The sequence below is a fragment of the Pecten maximus genome, chromosome 11, assembly GCF_902652985.1.
Source record: "Pecten maximus chromosome 11, xPecMax1.1, whole genome shotgun sequence".
NCBI lineage: Eukaryota > Metazoa > Mollusca > Bivalvia > Pectinida > Pectinidae > Pecten > Pecten maximus.
The window spans coordinates 28,768,358-28,789,233 of NC_047025.1; the positions used below are offsets into that span (position 1 = coordinate 28,768,358).

A 20,876-nucleotide genomic window follows, 5' to 3' on the forward strand; every position below is an offset into this window, starting at 1 on the left:
TTAGAGGCATTTCACTTTAGATCATATCCTTACATCTAATGTATATTGTGAAAATAACACATGTTGACATGAAACGGGTAAATTCATCCTCAAAATATCTTTTCTATTGTTTTCTATTATGGTAATTCTTTCACTCGGCCATTTTTCCAAAGTGATAAAAAAAAAAAAAAAAAAACCTGGCCAAAGCTCATGTTTTTTAGTATCTTTTGAAAAAGAACTAACTTGTGTAACTTATATATATACTGTACTGTGTATGTGTCCCTCAAGTTAAGGTGAGAATAAATAGGTCAGTGTTGAAGAACACAATTAAAAACATTAATACAGATTCATTGTTTCTGATTTGATTTCATCATTGGATTTTAATTACTTTTCCTCTGATATGACAATTAACATATAATATTACAATTTCATTCTGATACAATCACACAACCTACCCATTCAAATTAGTATCGGTTCAATGAGGTCTCCACATTCTTATACAGAATCAGTTAAAATATATTTCGTCTTCAAATCAAACACCTTGCTTAATTAAATCATAGTCTTTTGGATCAGACTTGGAATTCTGAGATACTATCGGTTTAACTGTTTATAAAAAAACTTAATGCTGAACATGGTTTAAATCAAACATACTCACCACTACCTTTACAAATATTACTCTACACACGATCCTAGTGATAGTATCTTGAATGAACAGAATCACAGTATTGCACTTAAACATCCATTTTTCATTGGATATAAATTAACTGATTACTGATACAAGTTAGATAATCTTCTGAGTTTAACTGATTAAACACTGTTCAAAAATTACAATACACAAGAGATGTCAGAGGACAACATATCTCGCTGAGTGGGTTGAAGTTCAAATTTAGTTTTTTAAAAGAAGCTCAAAGATCTCGGATCAAGGTCAGAAGGTCCACAAATGTAGTACCATTGGGGAGGTCTTGTCACAAGGAACACGTATGTCAAATACCTAAGCTGTATTCTTGTTGGTATTGACACAATGTTTTATAAAAGTTTAACCTAGCTATCTATGGACGATGCTGACGTGGGGATATAGCAATAGCTCCCCTGAACATCATCCTGGCGAGCCAAAACTGACAGGTGTCAATAACAGGTTATATGAACATTTACAAAATAAAAGCAAATTGATTGGGGTTCACGTTGTGTTGTATAAAGTTTGACATGTTCAATATACAGTATGCCTGGTGGTTCTATTGTCATCATCTGATTCAGTTGTCATCAACTGGTTTGTGACCTTATCTGGATTTGATGTAGATTTATGTTGTAGGTGTTGTCAAAACAGGAAATGCTTAACCTTCCGGAACACCTGGTTTTTCACTCTTCATACCTTTTCAAGAGTCTCCACATCAATCTATATCTTATACTATTTTTTGCCCTTATGTAATCAATCCTGATAGAATATAATGGATTCATTTAGATTTCGGTATTCTGTTTTTTGTTTGTTTTTGTTGTGTCTTTGTTTTTACCCCTATATACACTCAATCCCTCATTTGTGTTTTTTTCAAAAGTTGTCAAATATGACCATGGACCCTATGACGTTCATTAGTGACCATCAAAACCTAATCAGATGTAGAATGGTGTTACAGTACTTAGGTGTTGATATAAACTAAAGCTGTTGAGAGGCTCACCAGATATCTTACAGGGTACATACACAAACTTTCTATTTCAAAAGTAGTCAAACGTGACCTTTGAACCTTTGACCTTGACTGACTTACTGTAGTGGTAAACGATACTAAGGATACTTAAACATTCAACAACATACTGGAGAACAACAACAATACTTAAGTTATATAAATAAGCTTCCTTTCATCAACAGAATTGTTATGCATGTGACAATAATTAAAATATAACATTAAATACATCATGTATGATAAAGGTTACAAAATGAAAGCACTTTTGTGGTACATAGCAACAAATAATAGCCATCTTCCCAGTTAAAATAATCCACATCTATGTAGTACTCATTACAAAGTATCAATCTAATTAAAATTAGACTTGTAATTTCTGCTCCTCTATGATCTCTACTGTACACTACAATACAAGATAGTGTATTGTAGTGTATCGTAGAGGAGCAGAAATTACAAGTCTAATTTTAATTAGATTGTATAAAGTATATACATAGTATCACAAATATATTACTGATATGTATCCGTGTACATTCAGCAGTAAAATCATAATTCATTCATCATCAATCACACATTGTTAATCATCAAACCAGTATAAGCTTCAGGACTTTTACAAGGACCATTATGATACAGAAAATTTCCACGAAGTGTAATTAAATCCTCTACTAATACACTGTACATTCATTTATTTTTACTCATCCATTAATGAGCTTATTTTGATACTTTTGGGTTCAAGATACTGCTTAATTATCATGATAAAAGTTTTACTGAAGTGATAATAACTTATTATTCCTTATTGTAGAAATCTATAATACTATTTATGGTCGATGCAACTAAAGAATTCACACCAATATGTGAAACTAAATTTCAAATTTATTTCTGTAGGAATCAATTTTTCATAATTCCTGTTCCTCTGAATAACTGTTCCTGCAAAAATGCAGCTCCAAACATTATCATTATACAGTGTACATGTATAGGAATGATTTCCAAAAATACAATACTACAACTATTTATATCAGAAATTTGTGGACAAGCAGAATTATTTTAACCACAGAAATGTAACAAGAAAACTTCTCTTGAGCTCATCAGTTGAGCCTTAGCCTAGTTTGTGAGCCAGGATCAAATTAGATATTATTTACTTGGTTCTCTGGCCAATTTTTCTAAAGAGATGAGGAAGGGAGTTTATTTTTTTATCATCTAATTTTTCAATCCATTCATTTTCAATTTTCATATAAACTGCTTCAAAACATGGGAAACAATTATTTATCATGGTTCTTTGTCTTTGTTTCACATCAATGAACATGTGTTCTTATTTTATGGTTAAATATAATGGTAATTACAGGAGAAAGGTTTGTTGGCGGCCCTTTTTTCCACACATTCTTCTCCCGAACAATAATCAAGGGAGAATTTTTTTCATTCAACCTGGAAAAATATATGAGATAAGGGACTTTTTTTTACGTCAAGAGTAGATGAGGGAGGGCCTGCAAATCAAGTAATTATTTTTTTTGGCCTTGTAGAGGCATTTCGAAAAATTATTCATACATACAATCCTCTACCTTTGTTAGAGAAATAATAGGTAAATGTGTGGTAATAAAATGTTTAACAACACAGGAGATACATCTTGTAACTCCTATAAATATCACTTAATTTAAACAGGAACAAACATTCTGTTTACATCACTGGTCTGTCTTTGGCACCTATAGAATCTTGACCGTCGGTCACCCATGGCAGGGTTATAACTTGCTAGGCAAAGCGTGTTCATTGACCATCGATGGAAAGCCCTCATCAAAAGCAGCCTTCAAAACATCCTCCAAGCGATTTGCCAGAATTATTGTCAGGTCGTTCTGAAATCAGATATTGTATAGGTTACACTGAATCAGATATCTAACAATGTGGTGTCACCCCTTTCAATGATGAAAGAACAGTGGAACTACTTAAATTCATTGACCATTAGTCGCACATAAATTGCATGTTTTTGTGACAAAGATCCCCAAAATATGTTTCACAGTTCTGGAGTTTAATAGGTAATATGTACAGTTGATAGGTGTATTGGAGCCAACACAAAGATTATCTATACCAATTATCACACGGTCTCTGTCTGTGCACATCAGATATCTAACTAACACTCAGAGCATCTTAAACTGGCGTTAAATGACAATTTTTAGCATATTACAAAAGCCTCTTATATATATGTACATGTACCACCTGTCTATATCTACACATGTATATAACTCCCACCTGTCTATATCTAGACCTGTCTATAACAACCACCTGTCTATATCTACCACCTGTCTATATCTACCACCTGTCTATATCTACCACGTCTATAACTATCATTTGCCTATATCTACACCTGTCTATAACTACCACCTGTCTATAACTACCACCGGTTTCTTACTACAAACTGTCTCTAACTACACCTGTCTATAACTACCACCTGTCTATATCTACACCTGTCTATAACTACCACCTGTCTATATCTACACCTGTCTATAACTACCACCTGTCTATAACTATCACCTGTCTATAACTACCACCTGTCTATAACTATCACCTGTCTATATCTAACACCTGTCTATGACTACCACATGTCTATTATTACCACTTGTCTATAACTACCACCTGTCTATACCTACCACCTGTCTATACCTACCACCTGTCTAACTATCACCTGTCTATAACTACCACCTGTCTTTACCTACCACCTGTCTATAACTATCACCTGTATATAACTACCACCTGTCTATAACTACCACCGGTTTCTTACTACAACCTGTCTCTAACTACACCTGTCTATATCTAAACCTGTCTATAACTACCACCTGTCTATATCTAACACCTGTCTATAACTACCACGTGCCTATTATTACCACGTGTCTATAACTACCACATGTCTATACCTACCACATGTCTATAACTACCACCTGTCAATACCTACCACGTGTCTATAACTATCACCTGTCTATAACTACACCTGTCTATATCTAACACCTGTCTATGACTACCACATGTCTATTATTACCACTTGTCTATAACTACCACCTGTCTATAACCACCACCTGTCTATAACTACCACCTGTCTATAACTATCACCTGTCTATAACTACACCTGTCTATATCTAACACCTGTCTATGACTACCACATGTCTATTATTACCACTTGTCTATAACTACCACCTGTCTATAACCACCACCTGTCTATAACTACCACCTGTCTATACCTACCACCTGTCTATAACTATCACCTGTCTATAACTACCACCTGTCTTTACCTACCACCTGTCTATAACTATCACCTGTATATAACTACCACCTGTCTATAACTACCACCTGTCTATAACTACCACCTGTCTCTAACTACCACCTGTCTCTAACTTCCACCTGCCTATAACTACCACCTGTCTATAACTACCACCTGCCTATAACTACCACCTGTCTATAACTACCACCTGTATATAACTACCACCTGTCTTTAACTACCACATGTCTTTATCTAACACCTGTCTATAACTACCACCTGTCTTTAACTACCACCTGTCTATAACTACCACCTGTATATAACTACCACCTGTCTTTAACTACCACCTGTCTTTATCTACCACCTGTCTATAACTACCACCTGTCTTTAACTACCACCTGTCTATAACTACCACCTGTATATAACTACCACATGTCTATAACTATCATCTGCCTATATCTACACCTGTCTAAATCTACCACCTGTCTATAACTACCACCTGTCTATAACTACCACCTGTCTATAATTACCACCTGTCCAAGATTTTCTATCATTCTGAAGATCTGTCCATAATGAGCTGGCTATATACCATGTTATTGAATGTAATCAATCTTTATTGACAAGTAAGGCTGACCTTGACATTGTTAGGAATCTCTTGTAGGTCTTTCTCATTACGTTTGGGGAGAATAATTCTTCGTAGTCCTGCTCTGTGGGCTGCCAGCACCTTCTCTTTAATGCCTCCCACCTTAAACAAATACGTTAATTATTTCACAGTAAGAACACTATCATAGGTACTACACATATAACACATACATGTTTCAAATTATCAGAGAAGCTTAATGGTTGAAAGATACATAAATCATAATCTTGACTATAGTAAGGAACATTACCAGTACATTATTACAATTACGTTTTATCTATACATGTCATGTGCTGACATACTACTTAGGCAATAATAATTTATTGAATATGAATTTCAGCAATGTTGATCATATATTTATTTACAGAAAGATGATATACTAATAATATTACAACAGTGCTGACAGAAAGCAGGGTTTTTTCTAAGGAGTTTTTGGGGCCGTTAATGGGCCCCATTCCGAAGTTCATTTTAAAGTCAAATTCCCAAAATTTTCTGTTTACTCATGAAAAAATCTTTCCCAATTCACCAATTTTCATCCCAAAAAGAGACAAAAAGACCCTATCCCAAACCAGTGAGAAAAAGCCCTTGAAAGTTCAGTACCCATGGTAGTCTTGTTATGTTCCTTCACTTACTGCCAGACTGCCAGTTGATAAGCCACAGTAAAACCAAACATTTCTGAAAACATAATATATCAAGTACGGTATGTGTTAACTTACTGGTAGAACAAGTCCTCTTAAAGTTATCTCCCCTGTCATAGCTGTGTCTGACCTTACACAGCGTTTACTGAGTAAGGAAACCAACACCGTTACCACGGTAACCCCAGCGGACGGTCCATCCTTCCCGACAGCTCCAGCGGGGAAGTGAATGTGTATGTCCCTTTTACTGGTGATGTTCACACTCCCACTCAATCCAAGCTGTAGAGATGATAAGAACATGAACACTGATTCATTAGTTTTCACCATGTCTTATTTTATTGAAGAACATTTTCATGTGACACTCCTTTATCTGTTTTTACATGCCTACAAGCAAACTGTCATTAAGTCAAAACTTTACAGCTGCCGTCTTTCATCAAACTTTTTGGCACTATTAAGGGATTGATTGAGGTTTATTTATTCGGTTTATCACCCTGACACCACCACAGTGATTTTGAGGCACAGTCGCTTTGTAGCAGCTGGTAACTACCTCACTGATCAACATACATGAGATATGTTGCATTGTGTTATCCAAACAAAATCGATCTTTAAATACTGTAGTGTCTCATTAGTCAGACATCACATTGTAAGTTATTATATTTTATTGTACTTAAAACCTTCACCTCAGGTTGCTCTACAGACAGAGCTATTGAGGTCCCGAAGTAAAGTGGTATATCAAAGATGTATAAGTTTAGAGCATAATAGTAATTCTAACATCTGTAGATGACAGTATTTGATCATCATTTACACAAAAATCCATATCAAAGCATCACAAAATACAAATATACGTGCATTGTATAATTTAGATCATTTACCAAATTGTTATTTAAACAGAAAATGTGTTTTTATTTTTATTGAAGTTAAGTCATATATAAAATTATAAAATAAATGGTCATTTAAGGATATATTACAAGTGGTACATTAGCAGAACACATGTTTACTGTACTGGTATCACAAAGAGGTATGGTTCTTGATGGTCACAGGTATATGTGGTGATCCTCTGTATCAAGACCACCCTGCTATTAACATTTCCCTCATCTAGTCCCCAGGTGGTCTTATTAGAGAGGTCTCACTGTGTATACATATATGTATGTATATTTTATAATGTCTTACCTTGAGGGCATTGCTCCTGACCCAGTTGAGGGCGAGGTTGGCAGACTCCTTCATCACATCACCCAGCTGGCCAGTGAGAGTGAGTTTACCTTCCCCATCCATACTAGTGGCTTCCACAAACAGAATCTCTCCACCCATAGGGGTCCAGGCCAAGCCAACTGCCACTCCTGGCTGGCTCAGTCGCTGGGAAACCTCACTTTCAAACTGAGGGGGCTGATGAATGAAATTTTAAAGTCAATAGATAGGTTTTATTTACAAAGTGACCAGCTCATAAAAAGTATGATTACTCGTCTTTGAGGAGACTTTCTGAGATATAATATGTACTGGTTTGTTTATGGCATCCAATTTTTTCCCTGACAATAACTACAAATGTATTTTAAACAGACATAAATTGTCTTAAAGAAGCCTTGTTGTGTTAGTCTACAAGTAAATGCCAGCTATTTTGCATTAATTTATCATGTATTAAATGTCACCATTTTAGCATTAACAAGAGTATGTTAACAAACTGCTTTTAGCATAAGGAATAGTTTTGGTTGTGTAAACTCTTAATCAATAATCTCATTCTGACTGAGGAGCTGGTGATTACCACAAATCATGCTCCTCTACACTTCACAGAAGTACTGCTATGATAACATACTGAATTCCCATCAAAATATCTTCCCACTATGGGAGCACAAGATGTAATCCCCACAGAGAAAACTGCTTACCCCCAGTATGTCCTCCAGTGCGACCTCATCAATCACAATCGGCATCTCTGGGGGATGTGCTAGAGTAGAGGCATCTTGAGACATCGTCTCAGAAACAGTCTCATTATCAATCTGTTTCTTGTCCAGCTCAGATGCAGACTTGTCTTGTTTAGATTTCGGTGTCGTCTCTGCTACCCTGACAGCCACCGCACGGCACACGCCCCCTATCTTACGTTCCAGGTTCCTAACACCAGCCTCTCGAGTGTATTTAGAAGCTACAAATGTAAATGTTTAGCTGAGAGTAATGACCATAACCAGGCTTTCCACAGGCTGTTAATTGTTTAAATTCTACAGAAACAACGTTCATTAGTTTAATTCTCACCAAACAGTAAGAGCCATGGTCACACTACTTAGTTTTATGATTGACTTTGTCTATGTTATTTACCAATTAGCTGAACAGTGTCGGTGGGAATTTGGATCTGTTCTGCGGTCAGTCCATGCTCTTTTAGCTGTTTTGGTATAAGGTGGCGGTCAGCAATGTTGATTTTCTCCTCCTGAGTGTAACCAGGAATCTGAATCAGCTCCATCCTGTCCAACAGGGCTGGAGGAATGGTGGCCATGTTGTTAGCTGTGGCAATGAATAACACCTGAGACAGGTCGAAGGGCACATTCAGGTAGCTAGTGTAGGGGTCAAGGAAATATTGGTTATGGTGCTCCTTATAGAAGGACAAAGGTAAGGTGGAAGTTCAGGGGTTAAGAGGAAGTACAAAGGTGTGGGATAAGTAGTGGTCACAGTATTAATAAAACAAGATATATCTGTATATATAACACCAAGGATACTGGTCAGTGAAAGTGTCATTCTGTGCAGGGTCCAGTACTTCCAGTAGAGCTGCAGCAGGATCACCATGGAGTGACTTCCCCTTAAACACATAAATCAAAGAGCATACATAAACAATGTATATACGATGTATATACACTTCAAATGTTCACAAGGAAGAAATCAAGTGGCAAAATAAATAATGTCTAAAACCACAATTAAACCCTAAATTAAAGTATCGGTTTTCAGCTATTTCATGAAATGAATTGGAAAAAATCTGCTACCTAAAATGTGAAAAATGATGAGAAATCTAGTCTTCAGTGAGATTGGTAAGTATGCTTGTAAATTCAACTGATGACTGGAAATGAACCAACACCTGAATTTGAGATAATGTTCACAGGCAGACTAATTGTTAGCTATACCAGTAGCTAGATACAGAAAATTGTGATATGGATAGACAAGTTGTAATGTATAGAAACTATTAAAGTGTCTAGATGAATATTATGCATACTTATGTCAACTACTGTAAACTGTCAAGATTACTGTAAAGCTGTTAAATTTCACTGGGTTAGGATTTCATGATTGTCCTCTTCAGACCTAAGTTGTGGGTATTAAATTACATAAAACCTAACATTTTAATATCCATGGTTTATGTACTCTATGACCAACTACTGGTAGATATAAGGAACATTTCATATAGTAATCAAAAGGATACTCACAAGTTTATCAACTTCATCCAGCAGAAATACTGGGTTATTTGTTCCGACCAATTTCAATCCCTGGAGTATCCTACCAGGCATGGAGCCAATATATGTACGTCTGTGTCCACGGATATCTGACTGATCACAAACACCTCCTAGGGAAATTCTGAAATCATATCAAAATACATGTAGGTAAGTATCTGACTATTTGGACACCAGGGTTCATATGGATTTTGTCAAACTGAATTGAAGACCTTTTCAAGGCTTTTTCAATGTCTTAATTAAATATTCAAGGCCCATTTTACCTGTCATCTAAGTCATCTTGAGAGGGAACAAGAGAACGAAAAGGCAACTTAAAACTATCCACTTGATCAAAACACAACCTGAAATGGTAGTTATTAACGTCTGTAGGGGAGGCGACATGGACGAAGTTGAATCCAAATGATCAGTGGCCAGGGTTTCACTTATCCTAATGAAACCTTAATATTCAAGGCTTTTTCCAAGGCTGTAAACCAATGTTCAAGGCTTTTCAAGGCCCAAGGTGAAATTCAAGGCTTTTCAAGCCCCAAGGTGAAATTCAAGACTTTCTCAAGGCCCGTGCTAACCCTGGACACAGACACAAGCAAATCTATATCAAACTACCCGATTCTTTATTTCCAAATCTATGTCAAGATACCACATACTATTTTTGTAACTTTGTAACTTATCATATAAAAACTGTTCAAACAATGAAATTTAATTCAGAACAATGGGAGAAATATATCAATGTGTTGCCATCATATACCAGGATCATTTTCTTTGTTCATGCATACACACCAGTCTATCTACTTCTACATGCAACATGTTCAGATGTAAAACTTGACCTTAAAAAATTAATGGAAACAATACCAGACAACTGAGATAAGCCCTCTATCATAAATGCAAATGTTCAACTTGCTTTAAGTTAGTTCAGAACACATTAAAAGCATTAAAACCTATGGATTGGTTCTGCTCAAAGAAAGAGCTCTAGATTGACTTTGGTAGATATATGAAGTGAAATGTATTCTTGCTAAATTCTCTGTCCAAAGCATGTGCTATTCACAATTGATTTGTATTGAAAGATATTTCAGACCACTTCTACCTAAGACATTTTCTGCCCACAACTTGGGCTATATACTTAAAGAGAACTCACTGCTGTGGAAATTCTCCACTCACTGTTAATGCATATGATAAATGTCTGCCTAAACAGATATTTGAGGACTGCTCCCTATCTGTGAAATGATCTCATCAATATTTACAATATAGATTTGCCAAGGCAGATACTTGAGAAAGATCCTCACCTATGAAATTATATACCCAAAGAATGTGCTATAAATTTGCTTTTACAAATATTTGAGAGCTCCCTATCTGTAAAAAAAATCTGTTCAGAGTGATTTTTACCTGTGAAATTCTCTTCCCAAAGTGTGTGCTGTAGATTTACCAAAGCAGATATCTGAAAGAGATCCTTACCTGCCCAAAGTGTGTGCTGTAGATTTACCAATTAAGCAGCTATTTAGGAGAGATCTTTACCTGAGATATTTGAGAGAGATCTTTACCTGTGGAATTCTCTGCCCAAAGTGTGTGCTATAGATTTGCCAATGCTAGTCTTCCCTACTCCTGGAGGGCCTATAAAGCACAGTATTGGTCCGCGGAGTGTCTGTTTAAGCTGACGCACAGCCAGGTACTCCAGAACTCTCTTCTTTGGTTTCTCCATGCCATAGTGATCCTCGTCCAGATCTTTCCTGAAATACCATTGTTGTGCATTTCATCAGAAATACCTGAAGATTTTAATTCAAGCTCTATTTTAGATTTAACATTGATTATGTGCCAATAAATTGTTAGATTTAACATTGATTATGTGCCGATAAATTGTTAGATTTAACATTGATTATGTGCCGATAAATTGTTAGATTTAACATTGATTATGTGCCGATAAATTGTAACATGAAGAAAATTGCTTTACAAAGTTTACAAAGGATTGTAGTAATAAAGTAAATCTAATAACTTATAAAATATTACATCAATCTATAAAACATGACATGTATTACCATCAATGGCTTTCATAAGGCCCTTGACAGCACTGTTTTAACTCCCCAATATGAATTTTGACTTGGATTGAAGGGCATATCTACTCTGTATTTGACTGTTGACCCTTCAGGTTTCTGAGAAATGATGATTTGGCATACAAATTTGCTTAAAGTCTAGTGTCAATGTTGGGCAGTTATGTTTTTCTTTCTTTATGGATAGGAATTGTTAATTGGAAAAGGAACATGCTACTGGCATACATTGCTATTAGTGCTCCTAACCCCAATTACACTAAGGCTTGAACTATTGATCAGATTGATTGCTGCACTAGTTAAAAAATTTAAAGAAATGATACATTTATATATAGAAATGTGACTAACCATTATGTAAAAACTAAGTTTAAGTCTGATTTTTTTATCAGTTCATTCAATTTCTGAATCAGTAATATTTGAATTTACAGTAAATGTCTTAATAAATTTACAGAATTATCATTGTCTACAAATATTTTCCAAGCTCACCTAGCTTGAGCGATGTCTAAGGCATCCTTGCTTTGTTTGGACCAGGGTAATTCCACCATCAAATCGAGGTAGTTCCTGAATGAAAATGAAATGTATACAATTACATGTCAGTGGTTTCCAACTGAACGTTAACAAGCGTTTAAAATGGAAAGCTATCAGGTTAGAAAATATCTTCAAAATGTCAAAAGTTTGCACATATATCTCAAATTTTATGGTTATGTAAGAAAATTATGGGTAAGCAATTAAAAAAAACAACAGAAAATTGATGAGTAGGCAGGTTGATGTTTTCATTTTATATTTAGTCTAACTTTAAGTTTGAATGTTTGTGAAGAATAATGGCTTCTTAATATGATCATTATATCAATATCATCATTAATCATTATCAAAACAATTATATACATACAAAAACAAACAAAAAAATACAAAAAAAAGCAGGAAATGCTGGTACATTTTAGTTATGTTTGTAACCATCTGAATATTCAACTTTGTTCATGCTGTGATTTACAGTAAGAATTTGGTGTACATAACAAACTTTAAAATTTGAGAATCCCCGCCTGATCATAGCATGCTCTGGCATCTGCTGTAAGAATCTTTACCTGATCATAGCATGCTCTGGCATCTGCTGTAAGAATCTTTACCTGATGATAGCATGCTCTAGCATCTGCTGTAAGAATCTTTACCTGATCATAGCATGCTCTGGCATCTGCTGTAAGAATCTACCTGATCATAGCATGCTCCAGCATCTGCTGTAAGAATCTTTACCTGATCATAGCATGCTCTGGCATCTGCTGTAAGAATCTTTACCTGATCATAGCATACTCTGACATCTGCTGTAAGAATCTTTACCTGATCATAGCATGCTCTGGCATCTGCTGTAAGAATCTTTACCTGATCATAGCATGCTCTGGCATCTGCTGTAAGAATCTTTACCTGATCATAGCATGCTCTGGCATCTGCTGTAAGAATCTTTACCTGATCATAGCATGCTCTGACATCTGCTGTAAGAATCTTTACCTGATCATAGCATGCTCTGGCATCTGCTGTAAGAATCTTTACCTGATCATAGCATGCTCCGGCATCTGCTGTGGCATTTTCTTCAACCTTTTAAACTCTTTCATAGCTGCCTTCAGGGCGTGCTCTGGCATGTTGGCGGCTCTGGTTAAAACAAATTGATCATCTTCTTTAGAATCTATATAAGTTCTTTATCAGATATAAATGCCAAATATTTAAAAATATCTATATATACTGTAGTCATGGTGATTGGAATCTATTTTTTTTTGTACTATAAGTGAAAATAGTTTTACCTCTCAAAAAAGTTCAAATAAAGTACTGTTTATATTTCAGCAAACAGGGACTTGACAGGGACTCCACATGTTTCTAAGACCCAGAATGAAATATTACACAAGGGTTGGACCCTGGGGTTAATTTTTCATTCCAGGTTATAGGAATGTGTCAAGTCCCTGTGCAAATTACCATAAAGAACTGTATGTATATCAGTGTTCCAGCTAGGATTTGAAAAGGGCAGGGCGCTGCCTAAAAAAAGGGCATTTTTGTGCGCGACATTTTTTCCGGGCCTATCTATCTTCTACCTTATTTTACAGGACAATTTAAGTACATCCATGCATTACATATGACCTGATTCATAAGAGACAAATAGAAATCTGTTGATTTTTTTTTATCATTTCGTTTGTGTGTAAAAATATCTTCTTTCTTCTCTTTATTCTTCAAATATTGTTTTAAATTTTGATGGTAAAAGTAATGACCTAGAGCAGGGACATATATAGATACGTCCCTGCCTAGAGTAATTCAAAAATAAAATATTAGCATTATTTCAATTTAAGGGTGTATTGAGAGAATCCATATACGATAATTACGTCCAATCAAAAAGTTACTATCAGATTATAGTCAACAGAGCGATATTTTCAACCAGAAGTTGGTCTGTCCATAAACCTATACCAACTAATTAATATAGGTCTCTGGTCTGTCCGTTGTGATTGTAAGACGACTAATTGTAAGTGAAGATATTATGGAGCAAAGGAGAAAATGTGGTCAAGCATATACGAGAAAAAATGATTAAGTAAAAGAAATTCTATTATTTAATATCTGAATAAACTTCGTCCAAATAACTACGATGTATCTTGTAAGCGGCGGTAAATTTTTACTTTCACTTTAGACTCTTTAGAAATAACGGTAAACTAAAATCAGGAAATTATAGCAAGTTAACATTTTCTTGAATTAATTATAAGAAATGGTAAACGAATTAGGGCCGGTCATGATTCGCAAGTTTCTGATCAAACATTTGTTCCGTTGCTCTCGTAAACAAACGGTCCCCGCGTGTTGTAGAAATGTAATCACTTGGCTATCACATGACCCGCAGTTAATGCAGAGTCGGCATTTCAGATACGAAAATAACACAATATAAACTAAACTTTTGCAACCATTATTCACATGAGCAGATATTTTTATATGTCCGTTATTTATTTATGAAAAATAAACATTTTGTATAGAAATCCGTCAATCCAACAAGGAATTTGCGACATCTGCATTTACAACGAACCATTTCCGGCGTCCCGCCAAACTTCATCAAATAAAATCAACCGAAAGCTAATTTTGATCACTGGAAAATCACTGGAAAGTGATCTCATGATCATTCACCTAAAAGTTGCTTGGTTAAAACCAGAAGGATTTCGTGTTGTCATGTGAAGAAAATTTCAAAGATATGCTGAGATCAATCGCCAATGCACACGTGCTCATGGGATAACTTTACGACAAACGTGCGGCTCTTTTCGGTCTTGTCAAAAGTTGTTTACATAAGTAAAACAACATTTCCATCCATTATCATTACTTTGTCCCTCTTCAAAAAGCCTTCGTGATTATGTTTAATTGGATTACCAACCGATCCTATCGACTCGTCACGGTTAAATGAATCTATTAAAACACCAGCTCGATCCCCAGCTGACCGATCTCTGCCTCGGGCAGCGTCCATCAGTACCGTGGATAAGGGTCTTAACACAGGTAAGGGGACTAGTGTTACAGGTGGCCAATTAGTGACTGACTGACTGTATATTGCATGGCTTCAGCAAATCAGATCTAGAGTATACGAGGCAAAATGAGCATCAATGACACTTAGAAAAAGGGCAGTACTACAGGAAAAGGGGCGGGGCGCATTTCTAACTTTGAATTAGGGGCAGGGCGCCGCGCCCTGCTAACCCGACCTAGCTGGAACACTGTATATGAAAACGAAGATATATAAGATTCTGTTCCTCTTACTTGATTTTTTGTTCTAGGTCAATCATTTCATCAGTATCGCCATCCTCATCCTCATCCAGTTCAGAATTGATCTTCCCAAACACACGCTTCATGTTACCAGGACGATTACTACCCTCTTTCTTTGTAATTATTTCAAACTTGTCCTTTCTTGTTTTTTGTAAAAGTTTCAGGCCCTAGACAAAAGAGAAAAGAAACACAAATTTATCACCCTCAAAAACTATTTTTGATCTGGATTGATGGTGAAAAAGATCATTCTTTAAAACAAAATACTTGTGCAAATATATTGCATTACTTGTAACTTAGAACTACTACAATGTCAAAAGAGAGAAATTTCATGATTTCAAAACAAATATCCACCTCAATTTGTCTCATCAGCAAAGGCAGGGCTTTCTTGAACCTCTCGGTCAAGTCAATAGCATCCAAAACCTGAATCTTCTCCGAGTAGGAGGCCTTGACAATGGCCGCACAAATATCGGGGAGATGTTGATCTGGAAGTTTCTCCAGCATTTTCTGTTAAAAATAGACAAAGTTTAATTCAAGGTCAGTCGTACTGAAATACAATCCAGGACAAAGTTACCTGATGCTTTATCAAGAATCATCAATATAACAAAAGCATCAAGAATCATCAATATAACAATCAATCCTAATAGAAAAAGTACATGCAAGTTTCAAAGATATATACAGATATAACATACAGAGGATACTTCATGACTTCCCACTAAATACCACAATGTATCAGCAGTATAGTATTTTACAGAACAATTCTATTCTTATTCTTCACCTTGAGTTTAGCCACAACAGGGATAGATATATCCAGCATGTCTACAAGCTTCGCTGCCTGCTCCCGAAAATTTTCTGCCAAAATATCCAGCTCTCCCATGTTCTTAAGCTTTATGTTATCATCTGAAATACAATCATGTAGCAAAAGATTATACATATGTATATGATACCTGATACATCATTCATAAATAGAGAATGCAGAAATATATTGACTATCCTCTCAACTCTTATCTTTCTGTATTTATTTTCAAAACATATATATGTATAAGATAACGAGACTTTACTGATAATGAGCATAACCTACCAATGATCCCTGGGAGTTTGTCAAGCTGAGTGACTGTTGCCACCGGATACGGAGCCTCCTGGAGAAGTTCCTGGAGTTTAAAGCGACACAGGCCAGTAACCAGCAGAGTGTAGGCCGGCTTTGGCCAGTTGGTCCCCGTTACCTGGACAACCACAGCAGCTGTACCAATGTGGTGTATGGATGACAGATCATCTCCCTGACAACAGAGTATGCAGTTGTTATTATCTATATTTTATAAAATTAACATGCATTATAGTTCAGAATCAGTTGGAAATCATATTTGATTTAAGTTTAACATTAAATACTGGTTATCAATTACATTTATATATGTAACATGTGTGTTATTGGCTGGACAATGTCACCTGTTTTCATTTTTCTCATAACCTTTTGATAAAATAGTATCGGTAGTAGAGCCAACACTGTTGTAGTTAGACAGTGGATCAATGGGTCTGCATTTTGAGTACTTTAGGTGAAGATTGTATTAAAAATATTGTCCTGAAGAAACTCAATACTGTGGACAAAACTGGTACACAAACTACTTAATGAATTATAAGAACCTGCCTCCAGCATGTTGTGATGGACTCTCCTGATTTAAGATTTTAATAATAGAATGTTACAAAATTAAAGCATGTTTTTTTTTTTATTTGTTATTGATTTGAAGATCTGCTTTATTGCATTTTCATACTGGACTGGAAGACTAGCTAACAGCTAACACTGGAAAGTGTACTTCCAGTCTGAAATCTCAATTAATTACATTTTAATGGTCCCATCAATTATATGTGAGAAAGAAACTCACAATGTGACATCTATCCAACTTACAAATTAATTATTATCAAATGCTTGATTATTGCCTAAAATTGAAAAATGGCCAAAGATAATTAAGGTTACAGCATGGTACTGACAGTTATAGTGTTCAATTAGAGGCTGTTATTTACAAATCCATACAAACACTAAACTTATAGTACTTACAAGTGATAGACAAACTAAAACAGCTTCTTCACTGAATAGGAATCTACAGTAGAACACTTCCAGCAAGCTTGTGATTAAAGTATGAATGTCACTGTGATACAAAGAAACCATTCAAAACTAACAAACAAAACTATTGAATTGTAACAAAATATTTTGTGATAGGGCAGGTTATCTTACCTGTTCATCAGTAGGGTCCCTTGGTATCACACCAATAATTGTACTACTAAGAGTATTTCTGCTCAACAGACGACCTTTCACCATGTTCATGCTACAAAGAAATTTAAAGGAGTCAAAAAAAATTGGAATTTTAGGTAAAACATTTCAGAGTCAAATTTTACAGCGAAGAAATCGATGGACATCACCTTTAAGATCAGAACTATAGCTAGTACACATACAAAATAACATGCATATTTATTGTACTGATATTTTAATTGTAGGTCATGTTAATGGTAAAGTAATAATAGGGGGGATTGCATTGCAAGCTGTCTTGTAAATGATTATAATATTTCATTTAATTGAGTCAAAACTTGAATGCATCAATATCAAGATCATGGATCTCACTGTATTATAAAAATATTTATTCATCTACATCTGTTAGGGGATGGTTGACCCGGCCAACACCAGAGTAAATTAATTATGGAATAGTTATATTAATTTTAAGAGGAAATTCTCTGAAAATAAAACAGGAAGAATGCATTCTGGCTTAATTTCTGGTCACTTAATTTATCTTAGTTACAATTATTTCTGGAAACATTCTATACAGATTTTTTCCCAAAAAATCAGGACGAAATCATGAAATAATCTAAATAGCCCAGTTTAAAAAGCAGATTCATTGTAACTTCCACATTTACTAGTAACATGAGTCTCATTTGTATGCGAGAATTTTCGCTGCTGTTAAGGGGATATATATCAGGTTGGGGAAAACCACCAACTTAGGTATTATACGCAACCTTGCATATTCTATGCCAATTGAGGCATGAGTTTGTTACTAAAAATAGCCAAAATCATACTAAAGTTAACCTTTGAACATTTTTCGTCCAAGTCACATTTATTTAGTCATGAAACATGCATGCATCATACAAATGCAAAAATAAAGTTCAAAACAAGAAATACTTCCGATAATGTAACATCAAATTTCTAGGTAGACAACGTTTTCAGATAACATACCTTAGCAAAATATCTTTTTAACCTTGTAGTAAATTTAACATTCATTAAGAAATTTATTTCTAATTTTACTGTTTTGGCTATTTTTATTAACAAATTCATACTAGTACTGGAACTGTCATATTATACGCAATATATACAGATATTGAAGGGGGGTTCCGGGAGTTCCACCAATAATGTTCAGTTTCAGAAACTGTAATACTTCACATGTTATCTACTTATGTAAGATGTGTATACATACGACGATGTGATCATGGGGTCAAAAGTTGGGACTAAAACAACTAACAATATCACTTTATCATGATCTGTTATAGTGTTACGTTGATCTTCCAGAAATTTCCCGACGTTCAGCATAGGTATATCACAGATATTTAAGGATATTCAAGCTTTATGCATGCCTATAACTATGCAACAACTAACGCAATGTTATAAAGAACGACGACTTTGGAAGTGAAAATGCACCTTCTGTTATATAAACAGATAATCTCCATCCGGTCACAATAAGTTGGAAGTTCGCGATGATAGCAAGTTCGTAAACACAGAGAAAACTGTCACAAAGGACTCCATCTGTATCTTTTTAAAGAGTTAATCAAATAAATACTTACTTGCGCATACTCCTGACAGGAATACGCATGGACGACCCAGGAAGAAGGACATTGTCAGCCACCAGAAGCAGAGGAAGACGACGGGGGATTGTTATGGTCGACGCCATTTTGTTTTAAATGACCTGATAAGTTGAAAGGTCAAGAGGTCAAGACTAAAGTACACTAAAACAAAGGCACGTGGTCGGTCTGGTAGAGTTGGCGCCGTATCTGGTTATAATTTATCTACAAAAATGTTGTTATTTATTCGAAATAATGTTGTCAATAAAAATTAAGAAAATGCATTATTTGTATAAGGATACCACTAATTCGACTTACTATCGTTAAATTGACTAGCAGACATGTATATGAAAACAATGATACTTTCTATATAGCCACAGAGACATATATGTCTCTGATAGCCAGGGACATATATATACTAATCTTATTATATGTCTCTGATATAGCAGCCAGTCGTAGGAAAACAAATGGTCTCAGACTCATGGGAAAATACTAAATAAAACACTATTTATTGTTGTCCATCGCGAGTTAAAATCCGCTGTTCTTACATGATATCCGGCTGAATCGTAATATCTTTGTTCCAAATACAGTACTAATTTCTCTTTTTATATACGCTCGGCGTACGTGGAGGTGGCGAGAGTGTTGTCGCTGAAATGTCACACACAGAATCTATAACTGGATATGTTATATGCGTAAATATACAGCCTGTCAGAGGTAGCTAAGCGTAGGAATAGTAACGAAAATGATTAAGAAAACCATCAGAGAGAGGCAAGTGTTTTTTTCCCAAAACCTGGCAGAACGAAGAATGAATACATCATATACGAACAAGATAAATAACAGTAACCTGTTATGGTATAACTGTAACAATCGGGTATCTCCGACGACTATTAAGATTTTCCTAACTGCCGTCAGTAAACAAGATTGTTTATTTGTTTGCTTCGCCCCGTGAACAGTCTGTGTCATTTTGAGACTGTGTCTCCTTGTATAGTAGTTGGTGGCTAAATCACAAAACAACATACAGGAGGATCGTCGCATGTAATCCAGAGCAATTAGGGTAAAGTGACTTGCCTAAGCACACAGCCACATCAGCACAGACCGGTCCGTTTTTCAGCTTCCCGAGAAACACAAACCGCTACGGACAGGAAGCGTTGAACCACGGATCTTCATCTGAGGTTACGTAGACCGATGCTCAGGCTAACCGGCTGAATGCAGTTGCATGATCCGGTTTTATGTTCATTAATCCACATACTGCAACTATTACCAAACTATTTGCATGGAGACAATTGAAAAAAATACAGTGATAAGACCAGGCGTTCCGCATGAGTAGGATTCCGTCGCCTGCTTCATCGCCTCAAAACGACAACTAGGATGTGATAAGGAACCCAGGCGTATCAACATGTATCGAACACGTCTTACTTCATATCGCACAAGGAAATATAACATTTAAATTGTATCATGAAGTCGACCATGGGCATTCCCAATACATCGATCAATATTTAACGGACTTTTTCACTTGTCTTTAGCGCGAAAAAATGATGATCCGTTACAATCATTGTGTATCGAAAGAGGGAACCCAACCTTATGAGAGAGCATTAGATAGATGGACGGTCTATATGCTAGTTAAGACACCTGAAAGACAAACCATACCGTATACCGCGTTGCACAGGTTGGTGTGAAAACCTGTGTATTTACA

General features: G+C 35.7%; 1 protein-coding gene across 1 annotated transcript; it reads right to left on the reverse strand.

Annotated features, from left to right (window-relative positions):
- Positions 1-325: 325 nt before the first annotated feature.
- Positions 326-19,307, reverse strand: LOC117337483 (lon protease homolog 2, peroxisomal-like). The gene is made up of 17 exons (XM_033898484.1): positions 19,187-19,307; positions 17,595-17,685; positions 16,449-16,644; positions 16,146-16,267; positions 15,722-15,874; positions 15,365-15,537; positions 13,151-13,249; positions 12,095-12,169; positions 11,108-11,293; positions 9,552-9,699; positions 8,856-8,935; positions 8,461-8,693; positions 8,037-8,290; positions 7,330-7,542; positions 6,241-6,438; positions 5,519-5,629; positions 326-3,490 (listed from the first exon to the last, which is right to left on the reverse strand). Exons 1-17 carry the CDS (start codon positions 19,291-19,293, stop codon positions 3,380-3,382), a joined length of 2,550 nt encoding a protein of 849 aa, XP_033754375.1. The 5' UTR covers positions 19,294-19,307; the 3' UTR covers positions 326-3,379.
- Positions 19,308-20,876: the final 1,569 nt, after the last annotated feature.

Excerpts from the sequence above, each read along its gene's own strand:
- LOC117337483 (XM_033898484.1), bottom strand. The coding sequence starts at position 19,293 with ATGGCGTCGACCATAACAATCCCCCGTCGTCTTCCTCTGCTTCTGGTG. Across the intron at positions 16,268-16,448 it reads CAAACTCCCAGGGATCATTG|ATGATAACATAAAGCTTAAG; the intron begins GTAGGTTATGCT and ends ATTGTATTTCAG. Across the intron at positions 3,491-5,518 it reads AGATTCCTAACAATGTCAAG|AACGACCTGACAATAATTCT; the intron begins GTCAGCCTTACT and ends ATCTGATTTCAG.